The 17,265-nt window shown below is 46.4% G+C and overlaps 1 protein-coding gene across 2 annotated transcripts in view; it reads right to left on the bottom strand.

Moving 5' to 3' along the window:
* PRKCB (protein kinase C beta) overlaps window positions 1–17,265 on the bottom strand; it is a 222,512-nt gene that overhangs the window by 198,091 nt on the left and 7,156 nt on the right. For both annotated transcript variants that reach the window (XM_018561835.1, XM_018561827.1), the window contains exon 2: window positions 13,710–13,741. In XM_018561835.1, coding sequence (XP_018417337.1) covers window positions 13,710–13,741 — 32 coding nt within the window. The remainder of the gene's footprint in view (window positions 1–13,709; window positions 13,742–17,265) is intronic.

Raw genomic sequence — 17,265 nt, 5'->3', positions numbered from 1 at the left:
GGGGGGGGGAGAATAACCTACATTGTTATTGACTTTGTCCCAGTGATGAATGGTCAGGATTGACCGTTCTTATAAAAGCAGCCTGTCTGCCATAATGCGCAGTTAAGGAAGTGGAGTAGAATGGCACATACAATTTGATTTTATGTCATTTTCATAACTCCCCTGTGTGATTCTTCGATTACTTTGTCCTCCAGGGAAATGTGTGCTCAGGATTAAACTGTATGTTGGTCCACGGGAAGCAAACCGAACAGTGTCGGGTAGTAGATTTACCATGAACCTGCTGATTAGGTAAGAGGGTGTTCCATATTATTTTCAGAACACAAATCTGCAGTTGATTAAAAGTCGAGTATTATAATAAAATACCCAAGTAAATCATTCAAAGGCCAACGTCAGCAAAAACAACAAAATAAAAAACACAACATAATTTATTACACCTCTGCAATGCATGCACATTTTCCTGTGTTTTATCCCTGTAAAGACTCTGCAAGTATAGAAAATACCCGATGATCTGCTAGAAATGCAATCAACCGCACCCCAGTCGCACTGGGCGGTACATGCGGTTTACCGCCGCGATTCCTTCCGTGCTTCTAAACACAATCGCTGCTAAAACAGCCACGCGGCGTGTATCGCAAAAAAAAGGTACTTGTTCAGAAGCACGGTCGGAATTGCAGCGGGAAACCTGTGCGATCCGCCCGGTGCGACTGGGGTGCCATTGGAAAATAATGTCACCCACAACACAATCGGTGCACAGCTGGGCGACTCCTGACCGCGTGGAAAAGTGCACAATTGCCGCGCGGTGGGGTGTCGCCTAGGTGTGCACCGGCCCTTAAATACCATATCCAATGAGCTTCGTTGATCAGCATGGAAGGAACATAGAAAAAGTTGTTTTCTATGTGCCCTAACACTGCATTGAGGTACAGCCTCAGGTACCCGTAACACTGCATTGAGGTACAGCACAGCATGTCACAATACACTGTGGTGCATATACCTGAATGAAGTGACAATTTGTGACACGTCAATAAACGTTAAAATAAAAAAGTAAACAGTGTGATGCATTGTAACAATGCATCACACTCCCTCCAAAATAATTTTCACCAGCGCACAGACCTTTTAATGCTGGTCTGGTGTGAATGAGCCCTGAGTGGTGTCAGCCCTGCCCTGTGCCTTTTGCTTAGCTACTCAACTACTACCACTCTCAGATCTCTACAATATATAGGCTAATAATTCTGTAGTCCAAGATAAGAACTGGAACACTTTAATCTTTGTCTGTGTTTCCACTGATGAGATACTCGCTCATTTCCTGTTCCAAGACCTCTCGCACCAATGTATTTGTAGCAGTGATTTGCAGAAGTGACAGGATCGCTTTTAGCAATTTTCTTGCAAAGAATAAATGATGGCTAATTCTTCTCTGTAGCACTGAGCTTGTTACTAATGACCTCATATCCATACAGAAAGTGCCCAAACAGAGCTAATGACCTTGCTAACCGCAGCCCCCGGCACAGATAGCTTGTGTGTGTTCAGACATTCACACCCTGCAGACACAAGGCAGCAGCTTACGTGTGTCCTACATGTGTCTCCGTACGGGCATGTCACTGCACATCCAGAAATGTCGCCTATGTAAACCTTGCAAACGGCTATATAGGATGGAACACAACTCACAGAGAATAACTGTCTGGCTTCCAGGCCACAATCAGCCCATCAAACCGTCTCTTGGCTGAGGTTGCCAAGCGAAAGCAACCAGGCCTGCAAAAGTCCAAGAAGATTGGCCACTACAGGTCACCATAATGGTGCAAAATGATGCAAAGCAAAGTAACCATTTTGCTCATTGTTCGTGTGTATTGAGCCATTAATAAGAAATACATAGTTTCAGGCCCAGCATGTTGGAGCCACTGGTGGAGGTGGGACATCCATACCCAGTGCTGTACTTGATGACCATATAAATGAAAGCTAAAGGAAATCAATGCTGAGAGTTGATGACATTCGCATCTATCTATAAGCAAGGAGAGAAATTTGGAATTGTCAGCAATTTAAATAAAAGCAAAGGGCAGTTTAAAGGGTAATTCCACTTTCCAAGGCGAATTTGGAAAAATGGAATTACCCCCTCCAATCTGGCCCCCTCTCCACTCTGCTGTACTTACCTTTGGCCGAACGCTCCTTCCCCTACACCTGTGTTCACACAAAAAACACTTTTCATTGGTCAGCACAGTCACATGACCATACTGACTAACGAGTACTCACCATTTGTGAGCTCAGGATGCACTGCCGTGTATGGAGTACGAGTGGTACACCGACACTGGCGGAGGGGAAGGAGCGTTTGGCCAAAGGTAAGTACAGCAAGGAGGGGGGTGAGGGGCCAAATCATAAGGGGTCATTGTCTGGGAAAGTGGAATTACCCTTTAGGAGGCTATTAAAAAAAAAATAAACGGTCTGCAGCTACAATTACTGTAGTTGCTGACCTTTTAAAAACACAAAGTCCAGTCCATAAAGTCTAGTGCTGTCTTTCTCGCACCCAATTATTCACAGGGCTTCTGATCCTCCAAGCCGCCATCTTGCATTCGGGAGCCGGCTGCTACTTCCTGATGACACATAGCCCCTACTGCGCATGGGCAAAACACGAATACTGGGAAGTATAACCCAGGAGGATGTGGGCCCATTGAGGGGGTTAGGACCCAGGTTAGGTCATGAGGAAGTAAGAGCAAGTACCTGCAAAAAAAAAGTACTTCCTCCCTCTCCCCTTCCAAAAAGGAAAGGGGAGGGTTAGAATGATGCAGGCCCTTAATCAAAATAAGACACCCCTACCCATAACCTGGCAACCCCACTCAAAGTCATGAAAGCAAGACACTAACTACTTCCCATTGCAGCAGAAACTGCTGCTATAGTTTCCCACCACTGACAGCCACATGACCAAAGGTCTAGCCATTAAGACAAGTGATCCGCTGATCCTAGCTCCTAGGCAAAAAAATAATAAATGCTATTTTTTTCTTTTTATTAAGTTTTTTTTCCTTTTTAAAAGGTGGAATCTCCCTTTAAATTAAACGTGTTGGGGCTAAAGCCCATTACTAAGCAATACAGGGAATATGGATTCATATGTTTCTAGGTAAATTGAATTACATGCTTCCTTCTTACATCTCAGGGACTGCAGTGTAGATACTAGCTGGAATTGCCCGTTCCGTCCAACTGCCAACAGATTTCCCACACTAAAGAAATAATCAGGGAATCCAGCTTCAGCAATGTGACAACATCACTATGACATTGTGGGAGGCAATGGAATTCCAAGCATAGGGATCTATGAAGGGATTAAGGCTGAACTCTGAGGTAAAGAAAAAAAAAAACCCTCGTCATCGGCCCTTGCAAGGGTTACATTTTGGTTTATGCCAAAAGTAAGTGTAAAAAGGACTTTTACTTTCTTAATGCCTAAATGCTATGCTACCAGCCCAGCAGTCAGCGGGCAAGGGAGCTCTGATATCATTAAGTACAATGGAGGGCCAATTTTTTAGACGAGGATGCCAAAGCATCATCCAAAACCTGGAGTGACAGAAAGAGAGCGCCGAGTGCCGGGGAAGTGAAATAATAGGCGAGGGCCAATTCACAGCAGCCACAGCGCAAGACACACAGCCGCTGGTGTGCAGTGCCCGACACAGTGCGGATGATCCAAACCTGGCACAGAACTTTATTAAAATGTTGAAATGCACAGCAATGCCCCTGTGTTGTGATGGTGTGAACTGAGCCCATCAGTGACAAAGCAAATTGCCTGGTCTTGTGTTGTGCTGGGGCTGCACTGGAAACAACAGCCAACACAGACCCAATGCATATGGTGTGAATGGGTCCCACAACTCCCTTTTCTTGATACCCTAGGCATAAATGAGCATTTCTCCCTCCTCACTGCAAGAATAATTCTATTTCTTTTCCACGGAGTTCAGCTTTAGGCCTCATTCACACTGCTAAGAGCCGGCCCGTCCAGATCCGTACGGCGTGCTCGGCCGTATCGGGCCACTCCTGGAAAGAACAGGTGCCGAGTGTGATTGTACACAGCAGCCTGTTCTTCTCTATGGGAGTACGCGGCCGTACACTCACCCGAACTGCACATCCGTGCGGATGTGCAGTTCGGGTGAGCGTACGGGCGGCGTATGGCCACTTACCCCATAGAGAAGAACCGGATGCTGCGTGCAATCACGCGCGGCACCTGTTCTTTCCAGGAACGGCCCGATACAGTTGTGCACTCCGCACGAATCTGTACGGGCCGGCTCCTATCAGTGTGAATGAGGCCTTAAGACTACAATCCACATCTGCGTGAAAGCACGTACTCTGTCTGTGGTCCATATGGCTCTAACAGTCACTTAGAAGCTGAAAATGAGTCAAATGGCTGCTACCAGGTAAAAATCCAGTACTTGTGCTGCCTGCAATTAAAAAAATACATTTAATGGTGCATTAATGAATTCAGGAGCTGCACTAATTTGTGTCTTTTAGATCTGCCTGAAGTTCAGCATTAAGACTAATTACCTAAACAAACACTGATCAGATGTCACAAGGCATTCTGTATCAGATGAGCCTTCTCGGTCCTCCTGAAAAGCGCAGTCACCGATGACAGCTTGAAGACTCATCACAAAGGAGAACCGATCTGAAGGACGCTCTTGACCGTCTCTCTGTCATAAGGAGCCCGACGTGTATTTCTATAAAGGCTGCAGGAGTTTGATGAAAAGGCTCAGGCACAATGGCATCCTTACACGTTGTAATAACATTAATAAGCCGATCGGCCCCGCAGATATCCCCCTTTCAGCCGCCCGGCTTTATCAAATGCCATTCCTGCAGCTGCTATTCTAACAGCTTACATGGAGCAAACTCTCCGGAGGAAACTGGCAGCGAGAGCGCAACAGAGCTGAGCATTATCGATTATCCTCTCAGCATCACACACACTGTTAAGTAATTACACAACAAGTTAATCCCTTTTTTTTTTTTTAATAACTTGACCAATAGCATGCTGTGATTAGGGACCAATGCCTGCAAGTATACAGCACGCCGCACGGTTTTAAAGCCCAATTGAGCCTTCTTATATCATTACTGCAATGAAGCCAGGCTGCGTAAACGGTAATAAATATGGACTTCTATTTTACCTTATCACTATTTGCTGCAGCAAGAGCTAAAATGCCTTGTGCTAGCAGCACACTAGAGAGCCGGACCTCTGCTCAGCACAGAGCACAGCAGTTGCTAAAATGTCCCATATTTATCACTATAAGTGAATAAGTCACTTACAAGGGATGCTGCTCCTTGATGTTTAAAAGTTTTTAGTTTCCTGCAGGTCCCCCGAGTACTGACCCTGATATAATGTTTTAGGGTTGCTCCTTTTCCTTGCAGGGTCCTATGGAGCCATCTTTCTCTGTGCGAGTAAGCTTGGTGTGTCTCCACAAATGCACAGGTATAGAAAGGCAATCCAGCCTCCTGATCTTCCTTTGCTGCTGGAGTCTGATGTGTCCCTTGTGATCTTGTACTGGGCAGGAAGTTTAGGGAACCCAAGCTGAGAGAGTTGGAGCTGTTCGGAAACATGATGACTGGAAGTGCTTGGCCAAAACGTAAAATAAAAAAAATTAAAAAATACTTTGCTGGACAATGTAAAAAAAAAAAAAAAAGTTTGGAGAGTTTAATGCATGTTGTCAGTAAAGAACCTTGGATTCAAAATAAAATTGCATCTACTGTTCTTTTCTATTCTACTGCTTCTGCTTTCAGAAAATATATATAAGTGTTTGGGAGTCTGAAGTTATTTTCTAGCCAAAAATGCTAATTTTAACATGGGTGCAAAAAATTCTACAAATTGTTCCCCTCTCAAACTGGTTAAAGCAGAACTCTGGGCAAAAGTGTTCTTAACCCTTGCAGTGGGGTTACCCCCGGCACGGCAAGGGTTAAGTGCTCATTTTTATCTGGGTGCTAAAAAGAAGTTATACTGACCCGATCCTCGGAGCTAGCTTGATGTTACTCCGGTCTCTGAAGCCTGTCTCCTCCTCTACGGCAGCGATGGTATGTCCCTCTGCCTCCTCACGTCCTTTACAATGTGTATAGAACGTGATGACTCAAGGATCCTTAGACCGCTGCAGTGGAGGAGGAGAGAGGCTCCAGGGAACAGCCTAAGAACAAGCCGACTCCGAGGATCAGGTAAGTACCACTTTTTTCTTTTTTTAGCACCTAGACAAAAACAAGCAGTTGACCCTTGCAGCCCCACCGCTAGGGTCAAAAACACTTTTGCCGACTAGGTGTTGTTACTAAACTGTAGTTCATCTTTACTCTTAATTGCTCAATCATTAATGCATAACAATAAATAAAAAAGACATGTCAGGATGGCAGCATCACTCTTCTTCTATGCAGACATTACATTTCATCTTTCTAATTTTTATAATGATGTCCCTTTAAATCCCACCATAGCTGGACGAAGCTGCGACAGGCCTTCCTTCGCAAACATGACAATGAAAACATTACCGCCATTTGTAGCTGCGTCTCCACTACCAGCATACAGAAACAAAGGCACCCCGCCACATAGAGCGAGGAGTACCTTGCAGTTCAGTCATGTGTACAGCCAATTACCACCTTGGGCAAATTACCTTCCTTGTCTACCTGATTTAGCGTGCTGGATTGCGAGCTCAGTGGACGGGCACTGTTGTGGTAAATTACGCCATGACATGCGGGGACAATTTGTCACCACTCTGTACATATATGCTACGTTCGTGCTATGCTGTCAATTAACGGGCGCTTATGACAGAAAATGTGTAGTGTCCTTTTGTAACACTTACGAAAAACTAAAAAGCTATGTTAGCGGTTCTGCTGGAGTTGCTAAATAAAGAGTAACAGGAAGACTGAAAAACCTGCCTTTCCTGGAGAAGGTGCTGGCCTATGCTCCCTGCAGTGCTGCTTATATAACCAAAAGTCTAAGCCACAGCTGGACAAATCCCAGGAGCCAGGTTGCCAATGCTGCTGAAAAATTAAATTTGGCGCCAAATTTTTTTTTCCTTTTTCTTTAGTCGTCAATGAAGCTGGCACCTAAAAAATCCCGCTGGCTCCTGGATTGGACAGAATGGCTCCTGAATTCCATAATGATTTGGCCACCCCTCCTCCAAGCGTTTGTTCATGTGACAGCTGCCGAAGAGAAGGATTGGAGTACAGGTTGGCACATGAGCCTCATCAGCAGAGATCCCGTGCCCAGCACTAGGCTTTTGAAGGGGAGGATCGGAGTCCAGATTGGCAGATGAGCCTCATCAGCAGAAATCTTGTGCCAAGCACTGGGCTTTGAAAGGGAGGAATGGAGCCCAGGTTGACACATGAGCCTCATCAGCAGAGATCACGTGCCCAGCACTAGGCTTTTGAAGAGGATTGACCAATCCTTGCTCCAATTCCCCCCCTCTACAGTGCATTCCACATGACCAAATGCCTAGGTATATTGGTTATGTGAATAACACTGAAAGGAGCAGTTCAGCAAAGGAGAGAAATTCCGCCCTTTAAGCATTTCATTTATCCATCAGAACTGTACATTTAGGTTTGTAAGCAAATTGTGACCCAAAAAAAGATTCAGGTATACTGAACCACCCATCTTCTCATTATTTCATTATCGTGCAGCTACCCAAATCTTAAAGATTGATGGGAAAGAGCTGGGCAGGGTCTATGTCTGGATTTACTGTCATCGTTGTTCCTGGTGGGGAGATTTGCTGATGTCAAGATGGGATGTGAAGAGAAATCTCTCCAACTGGGACAGACTTCAATAATATGGGAGGGCTAGAACTTCTGGCAATGCCTTTCCTGTTCATGCCTTCCGTATCAAAGTGACAACTTATCCCTTCTATGGGCCTCACTATTGTTTAAATGAAAGGACAGACTGCTCCATTCTAAAAATGGAGACGAGCCAACAAACATGGCTGCCACCACTATGTCCAAGAGAAAGGTTAAAGTGACTGTCACCACAAGGTCACTTATAAAACATCCAAGTCATTTTAAATATACATAAACTTTTTGGAGAGCGTGTTGACGGGGTTAAAACCTCTGTCAAATGTAGGTTCTCCATTTGTCCTGGACTGAAACTGAGGGAACAATCACAATTTTGAGCTGACACCACAACAGGAATATGGAGGAAATCTTCCCATGGCAGTATTGTTCTAGTGACAACTGTCTAAGAGGCTATCTCCCTCATGTTAAAGAGATGAACTCTCACATCATACTGTATCTATAGTACAGAGAGGAAGTGAAGGGAAATCTCCCTAATGGATGGATGCTTTACACAGAGGAATAGGGCCCGTGTCCTTCAATGGACTTCAAGAAAAGAATTGTACACTCTGTACAAAAATCCACATTTACCGAGGGACACAGGAAGGCTTTAGAGCCCAAGGGACACAGGAAGGCTTTAGAGCGCACCAGGGCGGTTGCTGATCAGCACGGTTACCGTGCTGATCTCAAAAGGGAGTTTTTGGGGTTTGGGAGTTTAAATTGTGTTTCAGTGCGGACCTGCGCAGACGCATGAACAGTCCCCATAGCAATGTATGGCATTGTTCATGTCAGCGGATCCGTGCGGCCGAACCGCCGCGGTGTGAACGGTGTCTTAAAAGCGACACTAAAAACTTAAGAGTTGAACTTTAAAAGCACATTCAAGTACCTGAACTATTACCAAAAATGTATCTTATTAGCCGTAGATCCTCAAATCATCTCTGAATTGCTGCTGACACCGTGCTTACTTCTGGGGGGCGGCTACTTGTGTTCCTCGTGGTCCCTGTGAGTGTTGTAAAGTAGTCACCGCTCCAAGCCCCCCCCGATGGACTACAATCCCAATACAATTACGTAAACTAAACCTGGAGATTGTAGTCCATCACGGAAGCCAGCTGGCATCAAATGAGGCCGCAACCTCCACCAGGTAAAGCAAAAACATGAAGTCAAGAGAGCAGGTGGAAGCCATGCATAGGGAACCGCATGATGCTGGAAGAGCCACGGACACATTTAATTATGGCAAGCATAAAGTAGGGAAGTCTCAGTAGAGGAGTTGAAGAAATCTATCCTCCTAGGACACCAGTAAAAAACTGGAGCACGCTGGTAGTTAGAGAGGTTACCCCTGGCTGGCCTACCATTATATTTGTTGGGGTTTTGGGATTTTGATACAAGTTCAGTTTAACTGAATGAGCTTCTGTATTTTATAGACACTGTTTCCAAAATGCTTCTTCAAAAAGTCTCCAGCAACAGCTAAGGTCAGGGGAAATGTCACAAGGCAAACCATTTTGGTGATATCAGTGGTGCTGAAGAAACAACACACATACAAAACTTCAATTGTCTTATCAGTTTCACTTCCGCTGTGTGGAAAGTGCAGGGAAGGAAGCAGCTGCCAACAAGATACCTTGCAGGGTTTTTTTTGTTATCATCAATGGACAGAGACTTGGTATGTTCCATCCTCCAGCAGATACCATTTGACAGGGGGGGGAGGATAAAAAAAAGATACAATGTAACAAAAACTTGAAGCAGAACTTCAGCATGAATACAATTAAATAAAAATAAATAATCCGTTAAAAGATGAAAAATTCAAAACGCAACCTTTGTTGTGAAATTCACCATCAGTCCAGAGCTCTCCTCGCTGTACCTCTTTCCTGCTACAAACATTCTCCAATTGGCATTCTTCTGGTCACTCTGCCCTCTCTTAGGGCCCATTCACATCACATCCAGATCATCTCCAGACCAGGCCAGATTGTTTCCAGACCCAAAATGCATCCTAATGTATCCCTATGCTATTTCTGGCCTCCGTTCACACCAGCGCAGTCTGTTCTAGACCAGACCAGAAAAATACTGCATGTCTCATTATATCTGGTCCGGAATGCACTGGAACTGCGGGCAGGTTCATACCACTTTCCGGATCAGATCTGGCCCGGAAAATGGAGTCAACCTGCCCTTACTATCAGCATGCCACTTGTCAGCACAATAATTGGTTGGCTCCTTGTGCTGCTTCTTTCTTTCACACTTGAGCCCTTGCAAAAGGCTGACACCAGGTCAAATTTGGGTACTTTAACACTGCTTGCAATTCAAAAAAAATACATCTGTTGATGTATAAATGATTACAGAGTGCGTTAAATTGGGACTTTTATTTCTGCCTAGAGTTTAGCTTTAAAACCCAATGCCAACCAACAATTTTTATTTCGGATTCAGATAAGAGTAGGACCAATTGGAGATATTTCCCGTCACTTCCCTGGAGTGATCTGCAACCAAACACCATCAGTGTCATCAGATGTCAAGCAGCACACAGCTGGAACGCTGGGACAAGACTCTGCTTGAAGCCCAGTAAACAGAACATCATGTACGGACTTGTACATTTCCCCCATCTCTCACTAAGGTCCCCCAGCTGAGGTCATAAATTCTTTCTGGATAGCTTTGAAGTTTACTGGACCTTTTCTGCATTCCAAACCTGGAATTTAAACATATAATTTGCAAGGAAACACAGACAAGGTCTGCCCATCATGTGGCTACAGCAATATTTTCATTAGCCCTGCATGCTAAATGCAACCATCCGAGATTCCCATATACTTCCATGGCTGCATGTCTATAGTCACTCTGAAGACACTCATTGCACAAGTGTGTGCCCGGTATAAAAACCAGCGTACATGTCCAAAACAATCATGGATGCCAATACCACAATCACATAAGGCCTCATTCACACAAATTGTGTTGCCCCAACAACGTGAAGGGCCAGTTTTTGATGCGCCTGCAGGCCGCTCATTCAACTCTATGGAGACACTGGAGCCGTGCGCCCTCACACACCGCTTCCTGCAGTTCCTGGTTTTGATAAACTGTGCACGGCCTCGGACGCAGGCATGGTGGAACCAAACTCAGAGCTGCATAAAGCAGCATGTGAGAGTGCATAGCTCCTGCGTCTCCACAGAGATAAATGAGCTGGACTGACCTGGAACGCACATGCAGCAAATGAACAGAGTAAAGTCTGAACCCCCGGCCTGACCGTACCTGGCCCCAACTCCCGGCCTGACCGTACCTGGCCCCAACTCCCGGCCTGACCGTACCTGGCCCCAACTCCCGGCCTGACCGTACCTGGCCCCAACTCCAGGAGACACAATCGTCTCCCTTTAAGCAAACGCCATTTCCTAACAAGCTGGGACGTGGGAAATGTTTGTAGAGCCTGCACCATCTTCACAATGGCGAGACCGTATAGAATGCTGAAAAAGGCAACAATGGCAGTCTCTTTCATCTTTTTGAAACCAGCCGGAAGGAAAAGGTGCACATGGGCAGGGCTGTATACAAAACAATACGAAGGGTGTCGTCCCCCCCCCCAGAACACTTTCAATCTAGCCAGCAAGGAAAAAAAAAACTAATTTGGTTTAAAATTTGAGGTTTTTGTTGCACACACTTGCAAATACACGTTGAAGCCACACTGCCACTCAGATAGGTGGGATTCCCAACTCTAAACCAAGGGGTGGCCACCTCGACATTTTGGCAGCTGTGGTTAAACTATAAACCCCATGATGCCTTTGCCTCTGGGTGTCATGCCGGTGGATGTCAGTCTCGCAGTGCTCATGGGACTTTCACTCCCCCAACAGCTGCAGTACCGAGGTTGCTTAACCCTGTCCTAAACTTGGCCCTCCCAGTTCTCATCTTGGACTACAAAACAATTAGCCCTCGTTCACACCTGACCGTTTTGTAGCGCGTCCTACGCTCGACGAACGCTCTACAAAACGGTCAAAAAAATAAATTGCATTGTAGTCAATGGTCTCGTTCCCACCTTGGCGTATTTCCGCCCGTCCCTAACGTGCTACAAAAACGGCCCACGCCTGAAAAGGTACAGGTACTACTTTGGGCCGTTTTGTAGGGCGTTTTCCATTGGCATACAGCCCAAGTAGCCTTCGGGGTCGCGCGACTTTTTACCGCGAATCGCGATAAAAAACCCGCACGACCGACGTGCTTTTGCAATACGCCTAGGTGTGAACCAGGGCTTAGCCCTTACGCTGTAGAGATGATGACGACTGTGAGAGGGATTCAGTAGTTCCGCAAAAAAACAACCAGGCAGGGCTGACACCATTTAGGGCAGGTTCACACCATTTGCCGGACCAGATCTGGTCTGGAAAATGGTGTGAACCTGCCCGCAGTTCCAGCGCAATCCAGACCAGACATAATGAGACATGCAGTATTTTTCTGGTCTGGAACGGACTGCGGGGGTGTGAACACAGGCCAGAAATAGCATAGGGATGCATTAGCCCAGATAGCAAGGATAACTTGCCACAAACTTGTGGCAGGGTTACATTTTAATTCTTTCCAACTTGCTGCACACATTCCAGGCAAGTTGTAGACTTGGAGAACACTTGCAGCACAAGTTCTAGTTGACACTTTTTGAATTTGTAGCACATTTGCTTGGCAAGTCTACAGCAAGAGTCCTGCAGGTCTTAGCAAGAGCTCTGCAAGCTCTCTGGTCTGGAGACTTGCAATGCAGACTTGCTGTAATTGTGCAACAAAATTGTGAAGCTTGGCAAGTCTGAAATAGTTTAGCAAGTCATTTTCAAACTTGCAGCTCAATTACTTGCTATCTGGGAGGATGCATTTTGGGTCCGGAAATAATCTGGTCTGGAGATGATCTGAATGTGGTGTGAATGGGGCCTAAGTCCATTAAAATACTGTGTATTGTTAGTCCATTTTATGTGCATTTCTGATTTGTGGCATCAGCAGGTATTTTTTGTACTTGAATGGTCTTAAAGGGATACAACATGGAGACATGTGCATGTATTGCAGAGATGTGCAAAATAGGGGCTTTTTTTTCTGCCATGACATCATTCTTTGCGCCTGTAGCTAGAAAATCAGGACTGCCAGCCACTGCAGTGGACATAAAGGTCCCTGATAATGTCCCTGGACTTGCCTATTCCCCACCATATCAATCCTTTACCCCTAACAATGTTCCACTACTCACCCGCCCCCACCACCACCACCAAAAAACCTCCCCATAAGCTTTGGCAATGCTAAGATTTATGTGGTCCTGCCAATAAAGCCTATTTGAATTGAATTAAAGGAGTGAACGACAAGAAGGTTGAGCCATCTGAAAGGTCTACGGCCCGCTGCATGTGCAATGGAATGCTGGGGAGACCGCACTTTACAAAACACCAGAAGCGGTTAGGCACAGCAGCAGGGACCAGCTAAGGAGACGCAAAGATGCAAACAGCTGACTTCCTGTTCCAGTAATCCCAAACTAAGAAAAAACGACGAACCGTTATCATTGCTGCCGAACACAGCTGCACAGAGGAGCAGCGGGCTGCAATGAGCGCCATGGGTGTCGCTCTCTGTACCTCTACATACAAAGCAAGCAAGGCTTTTTCACATAATGGAGTTTTCATTTCACGTGCACCTCTCCCTAATTGGAGGCAATCATGTCTCATGTCGCAGCAAGCAAAACAGACCGTAGACCGCTGGCCTTGTTCAGCTTGCCCTGTTTGCTGCAGGAATGAAAGCGGCAAACGCTGAAGCCTTTGCGTGGCCGGAGGTTGTATGAAGACACCGGCTCTAAAAGCATTCACATCATTATCTGTTACATAATTACAATCAGCAGGAGATTCCCTCGGCATGGAGATGCCTCTCTGTACACAGCCACGGGAGCGTGTCAATAAATCATAGGCTTGGCAGCTCTGCAGTGAAGCAATATAGTGGCCGCTGTGTGTGCAATCCCGGACTAGCCCCGGCGTGGTGGGAGGAGGACGAGGAGGAATGGCACTCACCTTGACACTGGAATCCCTGCTTGCCGAAACCCCTGAAAGAGAACAGAAAGGAGAGCGGGTGTCACTTCACTGAACACAAGACGGTGATACTTCAAGGGGATCAACATTCTCTTGTTATACATTTCAGATATACAGATCACATGTAGAATGCTATATACAATAACAGTCCGGTTCAATGACACACACTAGAGAATGCCATCTGGCAGGTCCACGCAGGGCACAGGGTAGGTTTAAATTGGATCTTAGCACCCGTTTTCAACAGTCCAATAGCAGAGGGAGGTTCTAGTACCGGACTGTACAATGGGAAGGTGAACTTGGGTCCAAACCACACATCAAGTCAAGGCCGACACTGTGCCTCAAATGGGGAGGGGGATTCCTTGAAAAAAAAAACCTATAGCAGGGGTAGGCAACTTCAGCACTCCAGCTGTAGTGGGACTACAAGTCCCATGAGGCATTGCAAGACTGACAGCCACAGGCATGACTCGCAGAGGCATGAAGGGATTTGTAGTTTCAGCACAGCTGGAGTGCCAAGCCTGTCTAGCCCTGCTCCAGAGAATCTGAAGTCCAGTTGAACCCAATATGGGGATGCATTCACGTTTAAAGCGGACCTTTATCCCCTTTTACTAAAAATCACATCAGAGTGCACCTTTGCATGCGGATTTAAAATCATCTTAGATTCATTAAACAAACTCATCTGTAATCTCGCGAGATCTCAGGGAAAGGCATTTTCCTCCCCTGGGATGATGTGCATGGTCACATGTCCTAGTCGCATGTGCCAGAGCTCCAGGAAGTAAATGGAGATCTAGTAATCTGCCCTTAGTAAACATGGTCGCTGTCAGAAGACTGGGGAAGAAAAGAGAATAAAGGAATGCAAAGAATACAAAGCCGGCAATTATCTAGAAGTATCTGTTTGCAGATTATCATTACTAAACATTTCTAAAAGGTCTGTTTGTTGTTAAAGATAGGGGTAAAGGAGCACGTTAAGGTCCCATTCAGCTGGTAATTAGGTCCAGCAATGGATTTCTGCGGCTGGAATTGCAGGTGGTTCCGGACAGCTGTGGCCGCTCAGCCTGTACAAAGGAATGAGAGCTTATCAGGACCCGCAGGTGTCTGCCTATGTATCTGCACGTGCAATGAATGGTTACTTGCAGCTTGGAACAGATTACCGGCCCTGGATGCAATCTGTCTGCGGGCAGCTTCGGCTTCTGTCATTGCTTTGTACAGGCAGAGCGACCGCAGCTGTCCAGAGCCCGCTATGATTTCAGCCACAAGAATCTGCTGATTCTTGCTGCAGGAATCTGTTGCTGGACCAAATTGCCATTCTGAATGTAAATGCATCCCCATATTAGAATACAAAGGTTCAGTTGGACAGCAGTGGACCATGCCAGTGTAAAGTCTTCAACATGCCACTTGTAATCTCCATTAGAAGCCTGGGTGACAACACAGAAGCCCAATTGGGAGATGGTGAGTGAGCGTTGTCACCCTACAACAGATAGTCCCTGAACAAAGACCTTTATGGTAGGATCACCAGATATTAAAGAACTCCAGGAAATGTAAAAAAAATTAACCCTTACAGTGGGGCTACCTCTACACGGCAAGGTAAAATTTTATATTTCCTAGAGGTCTTAGGTTAACGGTTTGCACTCCAGTTCAAATCCCATCCAGGACATCTGCATGGAGTCCACATGTTCTCCCTGCGCTTGTGTGCAACATACTGATAGGTCAATTGGCTCCTGTCCAAAACTGGCGCTAGTAGGATATCCTACTGTGTGCACCCAAGATGGCTGCCCCACCATCCGCCCCGCCAGCAGATAAAGAACCAAATTCATTTTAGTGATTTTAGTGACCGCCTTAACATATCCGGCACTTTAAGTACAACCCTCAGCAAGCTGTCCACAGGCAGTAACGCGTGGCAATGGAGTGTGGAAGATTTATGGCGGCCCCGGCGTCCGCTGAACTTAGACAGCTGCTTATTTAGCTTGCTCATCATCAGAATATTAATACAGCGCTGTGCCGGAACACAAACAATCCACTGCGGGCCAAGGACCCGGAGAAGTCACGCTGCTGCCGGGGACACAAGATGCTTCACTGAAATACACTGAAATAGTATTATAAAGAGAAAACCGCAGCAAAACTGATCGTATCTCAGCGGCGGGTTCAAAAATAGCAGTTCTAGCGCGTGGGCGAAAAGCCAAGGAGCGGGTGCAAGAAAAGTCCAAGTTTTAGGGCCCGCGAGTACGTGAAAGCACTGAGCAGGAGAGGCTCCTGGAGTGGATGTGCAATTCATCTGCCATTTGGGAAGACAACTTGCTTCGGCTGCCCGTGTTCCTGGAGTCTGCAATGCAGAGCAATACGGAGCAAGACGCTGCATGTGACCTGCGACTATAAAGGGATCGGGGTGCTACCAAATCTGGGTGCAATGTCTATATGGAGGCATCTACGCATGTCACAGACCTTTCTCCGGTGCGGGGAGCATTCCGGGCTGCGTTAAAGCAAATCCCAGGAGTCAGCCAATTCTCCTTGAGAGCCCATTCACACCAGGGCGGCTGTGGATCAGCGCGGTTACTGCGCTGATCTCAAAAGGGAGGTTTTGGGAGTTTTTAATTGCATTTCAGCGCGGTTCCATTGAAAGCTGTATGGAAAACGCACTGATCAGCACGGCAAAAATAGTGCAGGGAGCAGTTCGGATCGCACAGATCCCCGCGGTCGCATGAACGGCGGTCCCCATAGCAATGTATAGGATCCTTCGTGTCAGTGGATCCGTGCGATCCGAACCCCCCGGTGTGAATGGGGTCTAAAGCAGCATTCTTTAAATTCCACCTTTGCGGCCATGCTGCATGTACCCATAATCGGGGTGTAACATGGAAGATGGTGCCACTTTGCAAACCCCCCCCTCAGTTAACTGAATTGCCAGATGCTTCTCTCCGCAAGCTTCTGTATATTTCTGAATTCGGGGAGGCCGTGTGTGGCTCCGCTCATACAGCCGCGCCTTTCTTTCACAAAACTATTTAGAGCAGGGGCAGCCAAGCTGTGGTAAAACTACAAGTCCCATGATGCACTGCAAGACTGACAGCCATGGACAAGACTTCCAGAGGCAGAGGCGCGATGGGTTTAGAAGAATCCACACAGCCGGAGGACCCAAAATGTGACTTGTTTTGATTTAGAAGATCTGTAAATGAGAAAACTCCAAATTCTGTCTGCCGCTGCGGCAGAGGGACGCCTAGATCTCGATGGAGTAACACTGCGGTGATGTCGCGGCACTTGTAGTCTATCGATAACTTCCTTCCAACCGAAGATTAGAACCTTGGTCCAGACCTGGGGCTGGAGGAACAGTCTGCAGGAGCCTGCACATTGCAGCCGTCATCGACTGATCATGGTTGCGATGCTCTTCAGGCCCCAATGCAAAAAAAAATACGCATTTTCTTTTTCCATCATCGATGCATTTATTTATTTTTTCAAAAGATGGACTGTGCCTTTAAAAATGACGGTTGGCGCCCAACTTCTGAGTGTATAATAGCATACTGCTTGCATATTTCAACCTTTGATGTTGTCGCTA

This window comes from Nanorana parkeri, unplaced genomic scaffold (assembly GCF_000935625.1).
Source record: "Nanorana parkeri isolate BGI_ZX_2015 unplaced genomic scaffold, ASM93562v1 scaffold19, whole genome shotgun sequence".
Lineage (NCBI taxonomy): Eukaryota > Metazoa > Chordata > Amphibia > Anura > Dicroglossidae > Nanorana > Nanorana parkeri.
Note: the sequence above shows the minus strand (reverse complement) of the source record. Positions and strands in the feature narration are given on the sequence as shown.